Genomic DNA, 22218 nt, shown 5'->3' on the forward strand with positions numbered 1-22218 from the left:
GTTGAAACTACTAGTAATAAAAAAGTATGAAATGCTGTCAACACTTCATTAAATTTGAAAATCACCTAAAAATTATGTTAAAAATATAAGAACACATAATGTGGTAATGTCGATAGTATCATAAAATATTTATTATCACGAATTTACTGGAGAGTTTCATATTTTCTTTATTCTATATCTTTTCTAAAGATACGACGTATACCTATGTATACGTCGTATCTAAATTTTAACTAAATTACAACTAACAATTGATAAACATACTTAAATATAGGGGGTATAATACAGGGGGTTATCCATGTCTTATAGCAGTATTTATTCCAGTGCAGTGTGGGAAAGTGACGGAGCTAGACGTGTCGGCTAGCGCTGTCACTTTCTCACACTGGAATAAGTACTGCTCTGAGACATACCGCTAACCCCCCCATAACTTACGAACACTCAGATTCGACACTTCACACAAATATTCATCACAGAATATATACCCGTAATAGGGATCGAAACCATAATGGCTAGATATAGATAATTTAATAAGTGTATATTAATTATTTTTGATATTTCAGGGTATATGTTAATATAGTATAAGAAACGTTTTATGAAAGCTTTATATATAAAGAAGGGCTTCATAAATAAAATGCCCCCTGTTTGAAGCAGATAAACATATTACAGGTATTATTGAAGTAGCATAATAAAATAAAAAAGATGGGTTGCACTCCGGGAGTGCCGGCAGATGTGAAAACTTGATTATTAACGTTGAGCATGTTTGATATTTTGGAATGGTATCCGTCTTACGCTTTTTCGAAGGTCACGTGTCCTGACGCGAGTTTAAGGTTTTATACCCATTACAGAAAAAGTGCTCCACGCCGCTAAAGAAGTTTTCACTTCAAAATTAGAAATACGAGAATAATCGGAAATTTTGTATACCTACTTCAAATAAAGTGTGTAATTTCGTACAATATGTCGAGGTTTTGTAGATTTCGTAACATACGTCTAAACTCTTCCATATAACAAACCACACGTTCCAGCGATAAAACTTTATCTTTATTAAAAGAGCTTTTATATTACATTTCAATCATCACTGTACCTACATTGTTCACTAAACCTTATTACTATTATTAGTGTGCGTGAGTAGGTAATTTTAAATAACATAATATACAATAATATCTTTATTCGAGACTTTACAAAGTTACATTTAAACCTATTCAACTATTGTATCTAATTATATTTCACTTTTGTCTTTCATTTTTGTATTTTTAAACAGATACTTATAAAAGTGGTAGTTTGATTCGTACTACGCCTGAATAATGATGTTATAAGTATAACAGCGTAATAAATTAAAAAGTTTAAGCATAACTATCATGTTCATAAGAAAATTGAGAAATTATACTCAAACCAAAAATGCTCAAACTAAAAATTTTCAATAACCATTTGATAATATTGTGAGAGACATTCTTGAATATAAAATTTCACTAACAACAAAGGACTGCGACTAAGAAGTTTCATAAATCTACGGACTGAATAAGACTTGATACTTTTTGTGGTAATAAAGCAAACCTAACATAGAATATTGCTGAAAAAGTATACAATTTTTTAAGACAACTTAGTCTAGTGAAAATTACTAGTTCTTCGAGTATATATTCAGTATTCTGTGTCTATATTGTTAAAAGCTCCATATAACAAGTTAGGAGGCCGTCAGACTGAATTGTGGTACAAATACGTGCATTACGCATAACTGCAAACGTGGTACTTCAGTCTACTATCTGATTATAACAAAGGCTGAACATAATGTTGACATACGCTAAAAACGGACAATTCAAATAACATCATAGATTCTCTAACTTAGTTGTAATTTATATTAAAAACTAGCGGTCCGCCCCGGCTTCGCCCGTGGTACATATTTACGTTTTCTCTACATAATAACCATCCTCGTACTTCAAGGAATATAATAAAAAAAGAATTATCGAAATCGGTTCAGCCGTTCTCGAATTATGCGCTTACCAACACATTTTGCGATTCATTTTTATATATAAGACTAGCGGTCCGCCCCGGCTTCGCCCGTGGTACATATTTACGTTTTCTCTACATAAAAACCATCCTCGTACTTCAAGGAATATAATAAAAAAAGAATTATCGAAATCGGTTCAGCCGTTCTCGAGTTATGCGCTTACCAACACATTTTGCGATTCATTTTTATATATAAGATTTGATTTAACATAAATACTATTTTCTTAATGTACAAACACTTACAAATTATATTTAACTACATAATTACAAAATAGGTAATTGACAATATTAAACGCTAAAAAACTTTAGCTGGGCTCAATGCTAAGAGCTTTAAAGCGTTTCATATAAATGAGCATTTTAAGGACTATTCTAACGAAATTAAAAATTGTTTTACCAGTTTGTAAAAACTGGACTGCAACTAATTATGTTAACACTTAAGTCATTAAAATACTGAAAATATTGCTAGTTTTCATAGCGTAGCCTTAAAGATATAAAGAGACTTTTATCTTTAACATATGTACAAGTGTTATTGTCTGTTTCGAACAATTAATTATACATAAGTACATGTAACAATTATAAATATAGTACAGTTATTATTTACAATTATTAAAGCTACAAAGAAGTATTCTCGTACATTAAACTAGACTTAAAAAAATACGTTTATATTACGTATACACAATTTCTATACATCAAAAGCGTTAACTACCTTATTACCATAATATTGTCCTAGAATAGAAGATCTTGTTACACCTATTTTAATGTGTGCGTTAGCCATATCAGCTTAAGTGACATGAAAATCGCCCTTTAAAAGTCTCATGAAAGTCTTTTTAAATTGTTGGTTTGCTAGCGCGTAGCAAAAAGGATTTATTGGACTGTTTGCATAACATAGGAAGTAGGAAAACATATACAAGTGTTGGTTTATGCAAGGTGGGTTTCGACAAAAACCTTCAACTAAAGCTAATATGTGATATGGTGTCCAACAAACAACAAACGCGCCTAAAATAAAAGATATGGTTCTGAACGCTTTCCTAGCTCTATTTTCTGATTTAGACTTTTGTCTTCCTATACCAGGAAATAGTCCATCGCGTTTTGATCGCCGTACTTTGAATTTTTTTCCTATACTTTTAACAAGCTCTTTTCTTGAATCACCTCGACATGGCCCGCTTACTGCTGGACTTGATATATCACTATTTTCAATTCCTGGACTTAAACCTGTATTAAGTCTGATTGAAGCAGTTTTGTTTTCAGTCGGTTTTGATGTCTGTGTCTCGTTATTATTTGAAGAAGTCGTCACAAGGGTGATGATAGGTTTTGGACGTTCGCCGGTTGTTAAACTTACCTCTGTATTAACTTTAACGGGTTGTGGTTGTGGAAGTGCTACATTTGGTTTGGGTTGTGTTACTTGTGCTTCAGCTGTTGCTCGTATAAGAGCAGCCTGCAATAAGGAAGTATTTGTTATATTACCAGAATTTAATGTGGGTGGAGATGATGGTTCAGTAGCAGTTGGAAATGTGATAGAAGATGGTGGACTTTCATTTTGTGGTGTGGGAACAATAACTGAGCATTCATCCATATATCGTAAATCAGCACCATCAAGACCTATTAGAATATCGAACCCACTTCCATCACATTTAACTGGTTTAGGGAACTTAGGTCTATATGATTCCGAATGAGATGGTGGACTTTCAGAGACCGTGGGACTGCAGCGAAACTCTGATGGAGGGGGAATGATTCTTTGAGCGATTGTAGTTGATACTTCTCTCTCTAATGGTGTAGCTATTCCTGATGATGAAGGCGACATGTTGCTAGTGGATGAAAGAGGCACACTTACGGCAGGTGTTTGTCCATTTTGAGATTGAACATTCTCTATGTCGAGTATACTTTTCTCTGATATTTGAGACAGTGTAGATTTTTGTTTTTCAATTTCATACTTAATTGGCTGGGATGGTTTTGTTTCAGGTTTCAAGAGCATACCACCATTTAGACGCATATTACTAAGTAATTGCATTGTACTAGTTTGCATCACCAAATTGGCAACGGAAGAGCGTTTCTTTAAGTTAGTCTGAGTAGTGCTTTCGTCATCTGAATCAAAAGCTGGGCTGCTTGATCTTTCGGGCTCGACATTTTCCTCTTTCTTGTCTGCCTCTGATTCTGTTGTTGTAGTACCTGTTGCTGTAGCGCTACTCTTATGAGCGGAAGATTTTTGACTGGAATTAGAATCCGAAGAACCACCTAAATTCAATAGAGGTGCAGCTAAAGACCCTTTTGGTGTTGAATCTTTACGGATAGTTTCCGATACCTTGATTTGATCTTCACTTGATACCGTAGCTTTGGATAGTGTTGCCATGCCCGCTGCTCTGCCAGCCATGCCTGTCATTACACCTGCACTGAGCGCCACCATCGATTGCATTTTCCTTTGCTTTGCTTCACTTTTCTTTTGCATGTCATACGCAGTTTTAAAAATACCAGCATAGAGTACTATTAATACTACAAGTGTAGTCCAATAATATGCAATAATTAAAGCTGTGTTGAATACAGGGTCTTTTAGAAATTGTACAGCACATTCTCCTTCTTGCAGATCTCTATAACCTACAAAATGTTCCCATCCAAAAATTGTAGTGAAAAATAGCAATGCTGGCACTATCCAAGTAACTGTGACCATCCATATAACTCGATTTTTTGTTCGCCATGCTCTGTATCGTGCCGCTATTTTAACACTGCAGAATCTATCGACCGTTATCAAAAGAACTGTGTATTGTGACACAAGGCAAACGGTGTAATCGACGGATAACCAAAGGTCACACAATAATGGTCCTAAATGCCAGTACCCTTTCAAAACGTAGTCTGTATAAAACGGCATCGATAAAGTACCTGGGGACAAGGGAAACGCATTTGAAATTAAAAATTAAATGAGTTGGAAGTCATTTAAGTGATAATTAAATTCAATGAATAGAGTCTATTTGGATTCAGTCTCGTGATTAAAATTTCAGGAGGTTCATCAATTGTCCTCTATCTGCGGCCAGCGGTGGTAATGCCTGATTTAATTGCTAGCAATTTAACACATTTATTTAATTACATTTAGTTTAATCTCCTGAATGTCAATAAACGAGATAATCTAAATGTAGCTTTCAATAATCGTTATAGTTACAATTTTAAGTACAAGGGCTTCATTATTTTGTTTAATACATACATATAATATAATTAAATCTACTATTGCAATTTTTTTTAAATAAACCGTTTGATAACACATTGAGATAATATTATCATAACTTTAAACATTGCTGAAAATATTAGCATAAGTAATATGGATTATTTTTTAAAGAACTTGTCGGTATTTAGCACAAATATCATTAACAGAAATAAACATAACTAGTATAACAAAGTTACTTAGCGTTCCTAAACTTATTTGTAGATAAAACGCCGTACAAAGTTAAATATTCATATACATCAAAACTTTAAATGTACCGCGAGCAAACACAATTGCGGTTAACATACAACTAACTGGACCACTTGGTTAAGGTTTATATTCAAAGTACCGGGTATTCGAAACGATGTAACATCGGTCGCCATTTCATGCGGGTATTCATCAAACATTGAACGATAACCGTCATGACCCAGATCTAAAAATACGGAGACGTAACAGCGTTATTGCAGCGTGAAAAATCATCTTTGTGGCTCTGTGGGTACATTAAAGTTCTTATAGCATGAGTCAGATAATTTTTCTAGTCTATTCATCTATTGATTTCTTTACCAATAGCAAGCCAGAAGTTAATTGGAAAATATTAGTTCCCTATTTATTGTAGTTTAGAATTTCAGAAGGCGAATGCTAATAATCTTTTGTAGGAAAAATTCCCTTTTGGTTGTTGTAATTTCGGTTTCTCATCCCAAAGGAGGTGTTTAATTTGGATTTGGCAGGCCTACAATTCTTTTGAACAACTTTATAAAATTTGTAATTGACGACGGGCATAATGATAATTACGAATTTCTGGAACTGATAAAACTAGAATACACTTGATAAATTAAGAAAATAGCATAATGATCAAACTCCACTATACTTATTATGCATATGACCGCCAGTCCGAGACAGACCGCCAGACAGTTTTCTGTTAGAACATCTAGTTCTACATCATCTACTTGTCCAATACATTTCAAAACACCACCTATATCTAAATTTCCTTAACATTTTAACCAAACACTTACCAATCAATAAATCGGTAGCAGCCAGGGACGCGATGAAATAGTTGCTCGGTTGACGAATAGTTCTGTCCACAAGAAACGCAAGGAGTACCAGAACATTCCCGCTGACAGTCAGAAGGATTACCAGGATCAAGCATGCGGCTATGATTGACGCCAGCCACATGGGAAATGGCGGGAGAACGGGTTGCTGTTAAAAAAAAACTTTATTGAGTTCAAATGAATACTGTACAATTTAGAGTGCGGTTCTGTCTTCCTAGCTAGGAAAATTCTGTGTCAAAGAAGATAGTTCGCGGTAAATAAACAGTTTTCAGAACACGTGTGCCTTTTTATGATAGTTATTGGAAGTTATTATCGCTAGATATATGACGGTGTAGATAAATGTGTGTGTGTGTGTGTGTGAGAGAGAGAGTAAATGTTTGGTAAAATGTGATCATAAATTTCAAATTTCTATTAGAATTGTGTTTTGCGGTTGAGTAGGTATTATAATTAAGAAATTGTAATAAAATTATTACTCAAAGTGTTTATTTCGTGTCTGAACGAGGCGCATGCAGAAAGCGAGTAAACTCATACATACACATTATTAAATTAAGGTGAGACATTTGTATCTAAACTTCCAAGGTATGAGAATTATGATGGATGGCGCTATAAATTCCGTTAATTATACAGTTCTCGGAAATAAATCATATTTAACGTTACGAAATACTGATTTGAGAGATGTTTTAATTATTATTAAGAGGATTTGGCCTCGTTTACTTGTAAATAATTGAACCTATTTACAATTAAACCGTTAAAGATAGGAAGCACTTTGCTGAAATGTTTTTTTAGGTTAATTTTACATAATATATTTTTTCAAAGCTTATTTTCTACAAATATAAAGTTTATAATAAACTTGGTGTCGTGAACATTTTTACATTATGTTTGTTACCTCAATTCCTGAAAAAGGTTTTTGTATTTGTTATACAGTTGAAATGGTTTAATTTGCTTAGTTAGATAAGAGTAATTTAATAACTTTCTATACAAATATTTCGTTACATTTAACACTAATAGTGTTATATTAACTGTGGTTATATAAATTATTCAATGGATAGGACAATATGGACCATCTACTTTTGTTATAATTTACTCAACTACCATAGCGATGCAGTAAACAACAAATTAATTGGATTTCGCAGCATCCGTTGCGCCAATATTTTGGAACCTCAATCCACAATTGTCCAGCTTTTACCTTCTACAATTTCAATCTGTTCATCTGTTGACATTCAATGTGGAAGCGAATCGATTCGAAATGACTATGCAGTTTCTACTATGTGACTGCTTCGGCCGTGACATCAACTGCATCGATTACCTATCACATAAGCCTATCACCGTACTGGCTTTTAAATACTATGGACTATGACTTATGTAACGAAGTGCCAATGTATAAGTTTAAAGAAACATTCACTTTGTGTGAATTGTGGAAGAAAAGAGCGTATCGGCACACGTGTCAGGACTTCTTTGGCAAGATTTAAAAATACCAAAATCGTCGCCTTACTCCATGTCGTGACGGTATTGCCATGACGCGGACTTGAAATTTTACTGTCAACGCGCCTAAATAAGCTTTACTTCAAAAGGTTCGTGCTAAAGTTAATTAAGAAACAAATGTATGCGTGTACTAGACACTAGTGTACACACGTAAGTGTGCGTCCACACTGAATGCGCGGTGGCGGCGGCCTAGGCGGGCGCGACGAGCGGGCGCTCGCGGTGGCCACACCGACGCGCGAGCTCAAGTAGCGGTTCGACGTTTTTCGGGTGTTGCAAACTTTGGACGATTTGCTATTTTTACTTAACATTCCGATTTTGAGATGAGATTATTATAGAAGTTGTACACGAAATAAATAAAACAGAGGAATAACGGGTGAATCTTATATGAAGAATTGAGATTATACCCTACAAAATTACTGTGGTGTATATATAAGCGTTTTAGATTGAATCGCACTTATAAATAAAGAAGTTTCACTTCAACAATTAAGTATTTACCGCTATTTTACGAAAAACAATAAAGGATATAATATAAGAAGTCGAGCGACAAGACCGAACTGGTTTGATACCCCCGCCGTCCGCGCATTGGGTCGCTCGCTGACTAGGCCCGTAGTGTGGCCAGAACGCGCGGATAGGAGAGTTTGAAAACTACGCGCGCTGGCTCGCTCATTACCGTCGCACTAGGCTTCCGCCATAGTCATTTCAATGTGGACGCAAAGGCGCGTTTCATACGTTTGATATTTCGCGCCCGCCGTCGCAACCGCGCTAGGCTCGCAGTGTGGACCTGCACTAAGAATTGAAAGTCAAATCAAAAAATAATTTACTATATGCAACTTTACAGAAATACCTACGTCGAATCACGCGTGGTAGGGATAAGAAAAAGATGGTGCGTAACGGAAAAATGTCACGCGTAACGAAAAAACGTTACTCTAAATTTTTTTCCAACCCCAATAAAGAAGTTTCACTTCAAAAAAGACTTTGATTGTGTGTGTCTTTAATAAGTTAATTCTACATTTACCTACTGTTATCGTTAATGAGTTGACAATAATTTATTTTAATTTCAAATGGACTATACATTATCCAAGTTAAATATAATCAGTCTAATGTTAATTGATTTTAAGTCAAAGTAAACAGTTCTCTGATTGATTACTTTTGTGTTTATTATAAGGAATTTGACAAACAGATTAGATTTCATAGAAAAGTTTTAAGAAACATAATTTATTCTGAAGCTATTGCGTTTTGTTTGCATATTTTGCTTATCATATTTACTGTCTTGTATTTATGTAATGATTTTTTACTAACAGAAAAAAAACACTTTATTTGCACACACAAAACAAAATAAAATCAAACAAAAATAATATACACTGGAGCGGTACAAATAGGCGGCCTTATCGCTAAGAAGCGATATCTTCGATATCTTTATCTTCTTCTTTCTTTCTATCTTCATTATCTTCTATCTTTAGTTAGAAGGAGTATAGCGAAGCATTATAAAAGGTGCAAATAAAAGTAGAAAATAGATACATAAAATTATCACGTTATAATAGGCACTAGGCAAAAAGCCTGATGAAAAAAAGAAACACGAGCATGAGGAATAAAATTGCACCTCAGTTCGAGCGTTTATCTCTTTCTGAGTGCACGTGTGAATTGTACTATTGTATTATACGTATTTCTGTGATAACTAATTACCGCGTTCGGGCGAGATTCGCGTTGTGCGCGAGATTCGCGTTGTGCGCGAGTGGCATTATGCGCCTTATGAATCATGGCGGAGAGCACAGAATGCAATGTTGACCTACCTAGTAATGAGAATTATGAGTTGAATAATATGTTTGCTATTGAGGACTTACACCAATCGAACGACGAGAGGAATGTGGTTTTATTACAACCGACAAAGCGTGGAAGAGAATCAGACAATGAACAAGAGGAAGAATGGACCCAAGTTTCGAGAAAAATTAAAAAAAAAGCATTAGAGGACATACAAATTAGCGTTACGTGCAAGGAGAAATTTCCCAAGCAGTATGCATTAGCGAATATATTTAAAGATAACTGCATTAATGGTATTTTACGAATAAAATACACGAATCCGTACAAAATTATAATTACCTTCTCTACGGAGACTTGTGCAGAAAAATTTTTGAGCTGTGAAGCATTTGTTGAGATGGGATGGAGCTCGTCGAAAGTGTGGGAGGTTGGGTTTTCGTATGGAGTTGTAAAGGACATTGACGCTGATTTACCAGATGAAGACCTACTTAAATCAATAGATAGCCCGGTTAAAATAGCTAACATCAGGCGATTAAACCGGAGGTCTGGTGATGAGTGGATCCCCAGTGAATGTGTTAGAATTGGGTTTGAGGGCCCTACGCTTCCGCCTTTTATTTACATATACGAGTTGAGAGTAAAAGTGGATACGTATATATTTCCTGTGACTCAGTGTACGCATTGTTGGAGGTTCGGACATACAAAAAAATTTTGTCCTTCAAATAGAATAATATGCCCAAAGTGTGCAGATCATCATGAAAATTGTGATACTACTATCTTCAAGTGTTCTAATTGCAGGGGAAGTCATACGGCGTTCTCTAGAATATGTCCTACCTACGCGAGAGAAAAGCGGGTGAGAGAATTAATGTCTGAATTTAACGTCACTTATAGAAAGGCTTTAACTATGTATGTCCCTCCTACGCCTATCCATAGAGTGGATTATAAAAAAATTGACGACACGCATAAAGACAAACTGGATGATTCGGTTACAATTAATCTGAAAAATGACGAGTATGTGGCGTCGTCCGCTAATAAGTCAAATAAAAGTTATGCGGAAGCTCTTCAAACACCGAAACATAATATTAATAATAAAAAAGGAAAATCATCTTATAAAAATATTGATATTATGGATGTACAGGAAGTAGAAGAAGAAAAGGAGGTTTTCGACTGGAATCAATTTGAGTCTGACAGTTTAAACGAGTGTAGCATTAATAATTCAAAAAATCATAAGGACGGTGAAGGTACATCAAAGGATAAAAGCCTTTTTAGAGAGCTTATTACTAAAATTAAAACGATAATTTTTAATCAAAGAAATAGTTTATCTGATAAAATTAAGTGTGTAATTAAGACTGTGATTGAGTGGCTGACTTTAGTAGTAGTAGACTTTTTTTCGGATTTATCAATATTTAAGAATATTTGCAATATGTTTGTTAAAAATGGATAGCTTACCAAACAATGTAACATTGAATCTATTTCAGTGGAATTCTAGAAGTTTAAGATCTAAGCTTAAGTCCCTGGAGTTATTGTTAATTCAAGAAAATGTACATATTGTAGCGTTATGTGAATCATGGCTACAGCCTGGAAGCCTATGCAAAGTGACTAACTATAATATGTTTCGGCAGGACAGGGACTCATCTTATGGGGGCGTAGCTATTTTAACGCATAAGTCAATAGATGCATACCAGGTACCTATTACTGATGTTCCGTTGGGTTTAGAAATAATACATGTTAAAATTAAGAACTGTTCTATCGTTGAAAATATTTATTCCTTATACTGCCCGAGTAATGTTACTATTTCACAAAATGATTGGGAGTTGTTATTCGCTAGGATGAATTATAAGTCTATCGTAATGGGCGATTTCAACGCGCATCATTCCGCTTGGTCGAATAAGACCGATATGAGGGGCGTAAGACTGTTTGATTCTTTGATTGATAATAATTTAGGTATTCTGAATGATGGAAGAGCTACTAGATTTCAATTGGTTGAGAATGTTTTACGAGAATCTTCACCTGATGTTACACTTGTTTCGAATGATATTTATTTGAATTTTTCTTGGAATGTAACGAATGAATGTATGGGAAGTGATCATTTAATAATTAAAATAAAAGCCGTCATATCATATGTACCTAAAAATATTAAGCGTAGAAATTTTAAATTGGCTAATTGGCCGGGTTACACAAATTTTTTGAGGAATGAATTTTTGAATTTTGATTTTAATATTGATTATGATGTACAACAATTATATAATCTATTTACAAAAACAGTCAATGTAGCTGCAGATAAATTTATACCGTTTACTAAAATTTGCTTTAAACCACAATCTAAATTCGTTCCCAAACCATACTGGAGCCCGGAGCTATCGAAGGCAGTTGCTTCTAGGCGTCTAGCCCTTTCTAAATTTAGGCGTAATCCGACACCAAGCAACTTGGATGTTTTAAACAATGAAATAAGAATATCACAACAACTCATCAGGAATGCACAAAACGAGCATTGGAAGAAATTTTGTTCTTCTTTTGATGACGTTTGTTCAGCACGTGATATGTGGAATAGAATGAAATGGTATAAAGGTATTCCAGCCAAGATAACCCATGTTGACTCACAGAAAGCTGAAAATCTTTTAAATGTATTGTGCCCCTATTTTGTTAGCCCAGATAAACCAGATTTCTCTTCCTTTAATGAAAAAATTGAAGCAGAAATATCTTTACATGAGTTTGAAAAATCTATTAAGGTTAAGGATACTGCTCCAGGTCACGATGAAGTGTCATATTCTATGATAAAATATTTGCCAAAAAGGGGAAAAGAAATTTTAGTTAATATTTACAATAAAATTTTATCTTCCAGTATTACTCCTCAACAATGGAAAGATATTCTATTAATACCCATACTTAAGCCTGGAAGAGACCTGAATGATCTGAATGCTTTACGCCCTATATCACTTATATCTTGCTTGTGTAAAATATTTCATACCATTTTAAATAATAGAATAGAGTGGTTTCTTGAAAAAAAGAGATGTTTTTCAGATGATACAATTGGTTTCAGGAAGTCCAGATCAACCTTAGACTGTCTTTCTAAGCTTGCATCCCAAATTCAGTTAGGTTTTACGAAAAATCAAGTAACGATTGGTTGTTTTTTGGATATTGACAGTGCCTATAATAATGTAAATTTAGCAATTTTGACAAAAAAATTAGATCAAATAGGGGTGGGATCAAAAATATGTAATTACTTATGGTATTTTCTTAATTCCAGGAATTTAGTTGTGAAAGTGGATGATTCTTTTATAAAACGTAAAACCAGCCAAGGTTTAGCTCAAGGGGATTCATTATCCCCATTATTATTTAACGTTTACACATTAGGTATTTGTCAGGTGCTCAATAGTGTTCATATGTCCCAATTTGCCGATGACTTTGTACTTTATATTACGGAGAAAAATATAGATATTGCTAAGTCCAAATTACAGAGTGTTCTAAATAGTGTTATTTCAATGTTTTATGATATAGACCTGGAAATATCACCAAATAAAAGTAAGATTTGTGTGTTTAGTAAGGGGTGTAATAAGAAATCTATTTCTATTAATATTGATCAATTTAACGTGCCGCTGGTTAAAGAAGTTAAATATTTGGGCTTATGGCTTGATCAGTCATTAAGATGGAATAAACACATTAATGAAACTATCAGTAAAGTGTCCAGATTTGTTCAATTATTTAAAGTTCTGGCAGGCAGTAGCTGGGGTGTACATCCAAAATATCTACGTACATTATACATTTCACTGATAAGGAGTCGCTTAGATTATGCTAGCTTCTTGTATGGGGATGGTTGTAGATCCAACCTGTATAAGTTGGAAAAAATTCAAAATTTAGTTATGCGCATTATTGGAGGATTTATTAGAAGCACACCTATCCATGTAATGGAAAGTGAACTTGGTTTACAACCATTGCATATACGGCGTCAATATTTATCTGGTAAAACTTTATTAAAAATTAAATCTAGAAATGATAATCTATTGGATATTTTAAACGAATTATCGATTGCATGTTCAGACAATAATAATCTTTGGCGTAGGAAGTATAAACCACTATTGATAGAATCTTATACATTGTTTAAGGATAAGGTGATGTTTTCTAGCGATGTCTTAGGGCGATATAGTCTGGATACTTGGATAAATCATATTAATCTAGTTGATGCTATTAAAACTCACATTCCATCTGTAAGCAGACCGAAAAATAAAATAGATAGAAATATTTTGTCTACCATTTGTAATGATTTTATTAGTGGGGGGTATACGAATTATTATAAGGTGTATACGGATGCATCCAAACACAATTATGGTCTTGGTGCCGCCTTTTATGATGAGCAGACTCTAGAGTTTATGAAGTTTAGAATAGCTGTGATAGATAATGTTAATATTTCAACCATGCATCTAGAGTTACTCGCCATTGTTGAAGCCCTGTCCTATGTCTACTCTCTTAATACTAAAAAAACGGTTATATACACTGATTCAAAGAGTGCCTTATACCACTTGGCTCAATGCACCTCTTCAGCAAGAGGTCTCCCTGCAGCCTATGAGGCTTTGAAAATAATCTATAATTTTCAATTAAGTAAAAGAGAAGTCATTTTGCAGTGGATTCCATCTCATACGAACATTATAGGCAACGATAAGGCGGATGAATTAGCGAGATTAGGTGCTTCTGACGGCATGGTTTTGAATATTATACCTTTCTTTACAGAGTATCTACCATACCTACAAGGAACGATTCAGAATTTGTGGAAAGATTACTTTGATCGTAGATCTAGAGAGAAGGGTATCTGGTATAGAACCATGCAGTCGGAACCTTTAAGATGTCCTTGGATCTGTAAATGTGATTTTAAAAGACCCGAAATTGTGATTGCTTTACGTCTTCGCTCCGGGCACATTCCATTGAATCAGTTTAAATATCTTATGCGTAAATCGAATACAATGAATTGTGCACAGTGTGGAGTGGTTGAGGATGTTTATCATGTCTTGATGGAGTGTGTCCGGAACCAAACTGAACGGAAAAGAGCCCTACCAGATGACTATTTAACTAAGGTTGGATTTTGTAATAGCTGTCTAGCATTCCCGATGTCGGACAATGCAAGACAGCTATATAAGCTATGTAATGTGTATTTAAATCAGAGCTAATTACATGTTTTTGAGGACATACGGAGCGACATAATCGACTTCCGACTAAGCTCAATAAAAAAAGATAAAAAAAAAAAAAAAAAAAAAAATTGCACCTAATCTCACATTATTTCTAAATTATTTATGTACCTATTACTGAGATGGAAGTCAACTAAAATTTATAGAACGAAATTATTTTTATTTATTGATTCACTAAGAAATTAATCATTCAGTAATCGCTGTTAAAACATTGTAAACCTCTCGAGGTTAATACAGATTCTTACACCGTAAACCTGTCGTTAAACCTTACGTGGGTTTAAATAACACTTAACATTAAGGGCTGAATAAAATTCCACTTTAGGGTCGCACAGAATAATCGCGGGCTAAGAAAACATTTTAATGCGCCATTAAAAGGCCTGTCGTAAAATAGAGCGCTGTCTAATCTCTAGAATTTCATGTTCTTTTACTACAAAAAATTACCGTCCATGATGATGTTCTTTTTATTTTTAATCAACTGTGAAAGAAGGAGGATTATGTTTTACTAGCTTCCGCCCGCGGCTTCGCCCACGTGGTGTTTTGATAAAATATAGCATAAGTTCTTTCTCAGGGTCTCAAGATCAAAATCTTTTTTCTGGTTTCTTATTTTTAAAAAATCCTGTTATAACATACCAAACGTACGTCTTTTGTACGGTTCTCAATTCAGTTTTAATAGTTAAAGGATAAATTGCAACATTGGTAAGCGTCTCACGCCACTAGAAGGCGCCGTTCGATAAGAGCTTGTATATGTATGTTGCAAACGTTATGGTAGACGTTAAAAGCATACAATAGTACAAAATATCCATACTATATTGAACATGTAATCCTACTTATATTATGAGTGCATTAGTTTGTGTGGATGTATGTATGTTTGTAACTCTTTCATAAAAACGCCACAGTACGGATTTGGATGAAGTTTTTAATTAACTAGCTGTAGTAATAGCTATAGAATTACTTGATTTGCTCGCTGTTTCGTCTGGGGTGGAACCACGCGGATACTACTATATTGAAATGTCGCCATCATCTAGTTGAATCTGCTTTTTGATTGAATGACTAGCGCGTAGACTATGTTAAATTACATTCAGTGAAGACGTTGAACGTTACATTCAACAATTTGACGAGATGTACTTTAGTAATTCAATTAAATGTCGTCATTCAATGAATAACGGAATCAACCAGATGGCTGTGCCAGAAATTAACTATTGTCATATTATAATAATAAACAAAAAATGAAACAAATATCTCACCACTTGATTCGGTGCATCTTCGATGGAAGAGTTAAAGTAGTAGCCATCAGTGAAGTTAGTAACATTGCTGATGAAGTCTTCGCATTCAGAGAAACTGGATATACATGGACGCTGCTTGAACTTTTGAAGTTTCCTGATGAAGAAAAATACGCCTGATCAAAACAATAAAAATTTTGCGTTACTTTCAGAACTTCAAAATGACACTTACGAAAATTATATATGTAAAATTACTACAATCTTGTTAGTGTGAATAGGTACAATAATTTGGCTATTTTTTAACGTTTTTTAACACGTTCGCTGCGAAACAGGGCTTGAAACACCCTGTCCGTGTCTCGTCGTTATAGCGGTAGGAAAAAACTTAATCTTCTCTGTCGTGCGGGAGGCATAACTTCCATCTGGTTCAGTGTAGGAAAGTGATATCTATATATCTGAGATGTGCTATTGATTCCTAGTTCAATGGTATACCGACCTTAATACCGGGTTTCTTAGACCTCGTGCCGCACTGAACAAATAAAAATTCTAACACAGTGCGGAACGAGGTTGCGAACACCTCGTACCACCGCGCACCTCGTACCGCACCTTAAGCTAGCTTCACGCGGTTAGTGTTGTGCAACGCATTCGAGACTATTTGTGGAACAACTTATTGAAGCTTTTACAAAGAAGGACCTGAATGTGGATACAGGTAATTTTCAAACATCCTAACTACTCGTTATCCATACTTAATATTATAAATGCGAAAGTAACTCTGTCTGTCTGTCTGTTACTCAATCACGCCTAAACTATTGAACCAATTTGCATGAAATGTGGTATGGAGATATTTTGATACCCGAGAAAGGACATAGGCTACCTTTTATTGCGAAATATGTACCACGGGCGAAGCCGGGGCGGACCTCTAGTAATATCGTCAATAGAAACGTGAATGTGACATGTTGAGTAACTTTCTACAAATAGGTTGATAATCATGATTACTATTAGTGTGTTTGTTCATTGAATCAACTAGCGGCAAATCCAAAATACCCGGCAATCGGTGTATGGCTCATCAAAATTTAACTCTTGCCTAAGTCAACAAGCCAACAAACAAGGCACATCATCTCTTAAAGGGATCAAAGAAGAGGAGATGTGTAGGATGTTACGAAAAACTCCGCACCTTCTTAACAAGTCGTAAGGCCGACAAAAAAGTAAAAGAAATTCTCACAGAATGCACTGGTTGCAAACAATATTCTGGTTTGGCCTGTTTTAATAAAAAACATCCATAAGTTTGATAAATAAATACAATTAAATAAAATCGATATTTCTTTTCCCATCACTAAATTATAAGAAAAACTGCTATTGTTCAGTGCGGTATGGGGTACATCAGACCCCACATTTTATTTTACCCATAGAATCTAAACTAACTAATCTAACCACGGGCGGCGGTAGATTTAGGTTAATGAACTCATTGTTAATAATAATCACGACAAAAGCCGCACACTTTGTCTTATTTGGCGCCAAAAAAAGGATTTTGGTCTCCTACGGGCGGTGGGGTTTAATATGCCTCGTGCCGCCACAATCTCTGGTATAGGACAAGGTTTAAAACGACCCGTAACGCAGTAATGGAAAGTACAGATATATCTGTGCCGCAGCGAACGTGTTAAAGGCACAAGGTAGATTCTTATGAAGAGAAAACACGAGAAAAGACCAGAACAAACTTCTGCTGGGGCAGCTAGTGCGTCATAAAAACCCAACAAAATTGTTATTACTATCAAGTTTAAACTCTACATAATATCACATTTGTATAAAACTCTCTATAACATAGCTTCCCCAATACGCAGACATGACCGTATAGAAAAATGCAGCTCAAAATTGCATGAAAATAAACTCCCATCACGAGGAAATTAGTTCATCAAAAATGAATGCACGTCAGGACAGTGTAAGGGTGCTTACATTTCACGTTCAATAGCTTTTTGGCGCACATGTCTTTGGATCGAGCGTAGACGCTCGCAACTATTTCCTTTGACTCTTAGATTGAATCTCTGGAACATGTTCTGTATGTTTGTAGATATTTATTTTGGAACATGACTTTTGACCTGAATGACGGTATAGCTGATGCGGCAAACTATGTTGTGCCAGGACTTTAGGTTATTTTGAGGGGATAAATAGATTACGACTTATACTCAGATCTAGCGAATGCAGACAAAAAATAATTTGGAAAATCCAAAAGTGCACGCCTCATAATTTTTTTTTAATAAATATTTATTAATTATTATTTTTGTTTATTTAATAACAATTAAACCACATCGAATCAGACCCTGAAAAATGAAAGGGTTCTATTCCTGAGCATACTCAAGCGTAAGAGAAAAAAAAAGACTCGATTAGTAAAGTATTTCGGTCGCTATCGTGTTAACAAGAAAAAGGATCCGCACATACAGACACACGGACGTCCAAGACAGAACTTTTTTAAACTGTTTTTTAACTAGTTTAAATAACAAAAATGACATCAAAAATATCATGAACGTTAAAAATAGTGTTTTTTCTTAATATGTGTGTGTATGTATTATCTTACAAGTGCAATGTATGATACATAAAGACATTTTAAGTTTGAAAAATCAGATGTTTTGCGCGAAGTGACAGTAGTACCCACCTCAACGCTTCGCTTATGAGGCGTGCAATTGTAAATATTGATCTTGAGCCTTGAGAATTTTATGTATATTGGAAACAAAATTTTTTGAATCGTTACATTAAGAAATTTTTTAAATTATTCTTTTTGAACAGGCTATAAAATACAGTGTTTAGGTAGATGCACTACTTAAATTCAATAAATTTTCATTTTAAATTGAACTAAAATCTCTATAAGATTGGTATTTTAATTAATAATTAGAGTATTCAATCGTAACTCAATCAATTTCCATTTCCAATACAAAAACGTTAAACAAAACTTGGCATGACTGGGGTTTTTGTATCCAAAACGTTTTTATGTGACTTAGTTTTGATTTGTTTTGGATACGATAAATATATTCATATAAAGGTATTAATTATGACTAAACTAATCATTTCAATTCAGGTATTACTCCCGTTTTAGGTTTGTTCATCACGAAATATCTTATAAAATATCGAAATATCTTAAAGGCTTTATCGTATCCCAAACAACACAAAAAATCCCTCATCATCCCGTGTTTTTGAAAGAAAAATATAAGAAAACTGAAGCTCTATAAACATCAAGACTCACCACTGAGTAATGAAGTTGGTCCCAATAGTAAATATAGGCGTCGATCTATTGAAATCAAGGTTCGTCTCTGTAGCATTCATTATTGTTCCTTCGCCGGCACTATTCATCCCAAATGTTCGACTACTGCATCTAGAGAAAATGGTAGCTTTGAAAATGCTTGTTTTAACATTTCTACAAAAACCGAAACATATTCAATCTATATATTGAATTCGATGTATTTTTAAAATATCACCAAATTCTTTCAATATTAAAAATGGATTGCAACATGCATAAGGCGGGTCCACACAGAGCTCAGAGCCTCGCGAAGCAATAATTGCGGTACGAAGCGGCTCGGTCAGTGTGAATGGACTGGAATCGGATGGGAATCCGCCCTATTGGATATTATTAAAGGAATTGTAAACAATAGGTGTAGACACAGGGTGTATAGTTAAAATGAGTTCAAAATATCAGATAAAGGTTACACATTATCTAGAATGAAATGTAAAAAAATAAAAATCAATATTTTATGTATGTATTCAATCGTAAACATAAAAAAATGCGAGAAATACATATATATATATATATGTTTCAAATTTCTTTGATCGCAAAGCATGTATAATACAGGTTGTAAGCGTTCATTTTAACCCTTTCAAAACTGCCTAGAGCAGAAGTATTACAATGTTTTTTTCATACTAAAACTAAAATTATACATATTTTCACAAGCCCAAGCGACACCGTACATCCGTACACCGTACGTGCTACAAGTCTAAAAGACATAATTTCGCTCACCATTACAGATAAGGCTGGCGGTACACTGTGCGCGTCCGGTGCCGGCCTGATACCTCCGCGCGCTCCATGCATATGTGGCCTTATTTCACCTGAAATTGAAACCTGCGTTATATTTGGCTGTATTTGTGTACCGTACCTACTTTTAGGTGTGTTGTTGGTTCGATACTCTTCGATAATCGATTTTTACATCTTACTTGAAATTAAAGTATTGTTTAAAAATATTTACATTTTTTATCCATTTATACTAAAGCAATTTTGTTTAGTAGTTACATTAATAAACAAATACATTAAAAAACAAAAAAAACAAAACAAAACAAACAAACAAAACATCAAAAACATCTGTTTCTGTCATATTGTTATTTTCATTCTTAAACATCTGTTACATTTAATAAACAAATTTTATTAATGTATGCAATATGGTAGACCAGATGCATAATAATATTTTAAGATTATGAATTTCACAATATATTTTGTATTTTATTTTCAGTATTGAAACAGTTTCAGAACAACATGCTGGACAAGTGCGAGCTGCTACACGTCGATACCACAAAACTCGGCCCTTCGCTCATGGAGCTACTCAAAAAGAACTAGTCACAAACTCAAATTACTAACGAGTTGCCTGAGCGTCACAGCCCATACATGTTCTATGGAGATTCGCACACGACGCGACTAGTTACTAACTGGTGAGTAACGCGTTAGCAACCAATCACGCGCGACGCGTCGTGCCGGTCTCCACGCTACTGGTTTCCCGAGTTTCTTTGTTTTATATGATAAAAATGAACGAAGAAATAACAGAAGTGACTGAAACCTTATAACTTGAGTAGCGTTGTATGCGAGATACAATTTGTAACTGGTTTGTAATCGTAATTACTGATTAGTTCAGTCATTTTTGAGTAGCTCCATGAGCGAAGGGCCGTTCTACGACATTAATTTTCAATACTTTTTTCCTTTCCTTTGACAATAATTGTATTTAATGAATATCTGTGTGTATGTTGCTTAGTTCAGATATTATATTGAAATTTTGAGTACCTATGAGTATATTTTCTGCAGGTAATGTAATCTATTCCCTACTTTTGAAAGCTAGTTAGAATCTTTGACGCTGATACTCTTTGACTGAGCAAATAGGCTGATGACGAATTGAGAGCAGTGGCTTTTAATTAGTCATTGGCCTATTTTTTTAACTACCACAGATTACTAAATAGGTACTACGTACTACTTTAACTGGCCTACTGCATTTAGATCATAATCATAATATTTTTCATCAATAATTATTGTACACAAGAAAGAAAAATAAAATTAAAGCAATAAGTCTGTAAAAATTTAACCTATAGTTTTAGGAGATAGTTTATATGAAGCATAAAATATAAAGTACTGTATTAAGTCGCAAAGTTTATTGTGACTTCATTGCCCATTGTGAAGTAAGATAATACTTCTTTTATTATTGTTTAGATCTAGTTCATCTACATTCTGTTCCATTTATATTAAAGATAACAAGTAAAAGTGTCTCTTAAGTCTTATTTGTTTTATTCACATCTTAAAATTGTAACAACATATTTTAAGAAAGTTGGATGAATCAAGAACTATAAGTTTGATAAGAATGTGATGAATCCTATTGCATTATTTGAGACAGAGAAAAATATTTTAAACCATATAAATGCACATTTTTTTTAATGAAATCGATTTATAAAATTGAGGATGTAAAAAGTTGAGGGCGACATGAATGTGTTTCAAATGCCACTGGTTCTGTTTGATTATATTATTTTTGGGCAAAGATGCAATCAGCTCAGTGGTGCCCTCCTTTACAATAAAGTGACATGTATCAACAATAAATATCTTTTTAGTCAATACGTGACAAAATTACCAGACCATAACAGATCCTTCACAAGGGGAATAAGGAAAACTGACGATGATATAAAAATTCACACAGTGAACACTCATATACTTTATTTTCTGATAATAAAAATAAAATAAAAATCATTTATTGAACAAGGTTCCTTACATCAAAATATAGACCCCAGACTCCCAATATAGCTTTCGCTGTGTTTCAGGAGTCTGTGCCTTCCCGATACAGTACATTAGAATAGTTCAATAAAAAACATTAAAATAGTAATTAGTTACAAAGAAAATTTTACTTAAAGTTGACACAAGAAGAAAATTTATAAATCATAATATTTAAAAAAAAATTAATAAATTAAAATATTTAAAACAATTTACATTTCATAACATAATATTTAGTTCCACAATATTTACTGTTTAGCAATTAAATAATAAATACAATTAAAATAATTAATACAATTAAAATAATTATTTGATTAGTATCATTTATAATAAACGAAGTAATTAAAGATTAAAAAAA

General features: G+C 34.1%; 1 protein-coding gene across 2 annotated transcripts; it reads right to left on the minus strand.

Annotated features, from left to right (window-relative positions):
• Positions 1–2779: 2779 nt before the first annotated feature.
• On the minus strand, positions 2780–19201 carry mAChR-B (muscarinic acetylcholine receptor). Of its 2 annotated transcripts, XM_090106202.1 has the most exons (5): positions 19095–19174; positions 15893–16022; positions 6199–6382; positions 3830–4869; positions 2780–3433 (listed from the first exon to the last, which is right to left on the minus strand). In XM_090106202.1, the coding sequence occupies exons 1-5, from the start codon at positions 19172–19174 to the stop codon at positions 2780–2782; spliced, it is 2088 nt and encodes a 695-aa protein (XP_089962328.1). The 2 variants fall into 2 exon arrangements, with proteins under 2 accessions (XP_089962328.1, XP_089962327.1); XM_090106201.1 differs by having other exon boundaries at positions 2780–4869; positions 15890–16022; positions 19095–19201.
• Between the last annotated feature and the right edge of the window lie 3017 nt (positions 19202–22218).

This window comes from Colias eurytheme, chromosome 10 (assembly GCF_061535395.1).
Source record: "Colias eurytheme isolate Ceu_HAF_F1 chromosome 10, ilColEury1 Martin Lab GWU primary, whole genome shotgun sequence".
NCBI lineage: Eukaryota > Metazoa > Arthropoda > Insecta > Lepidoptera > Pieridae > Colias > Colias eurytheme.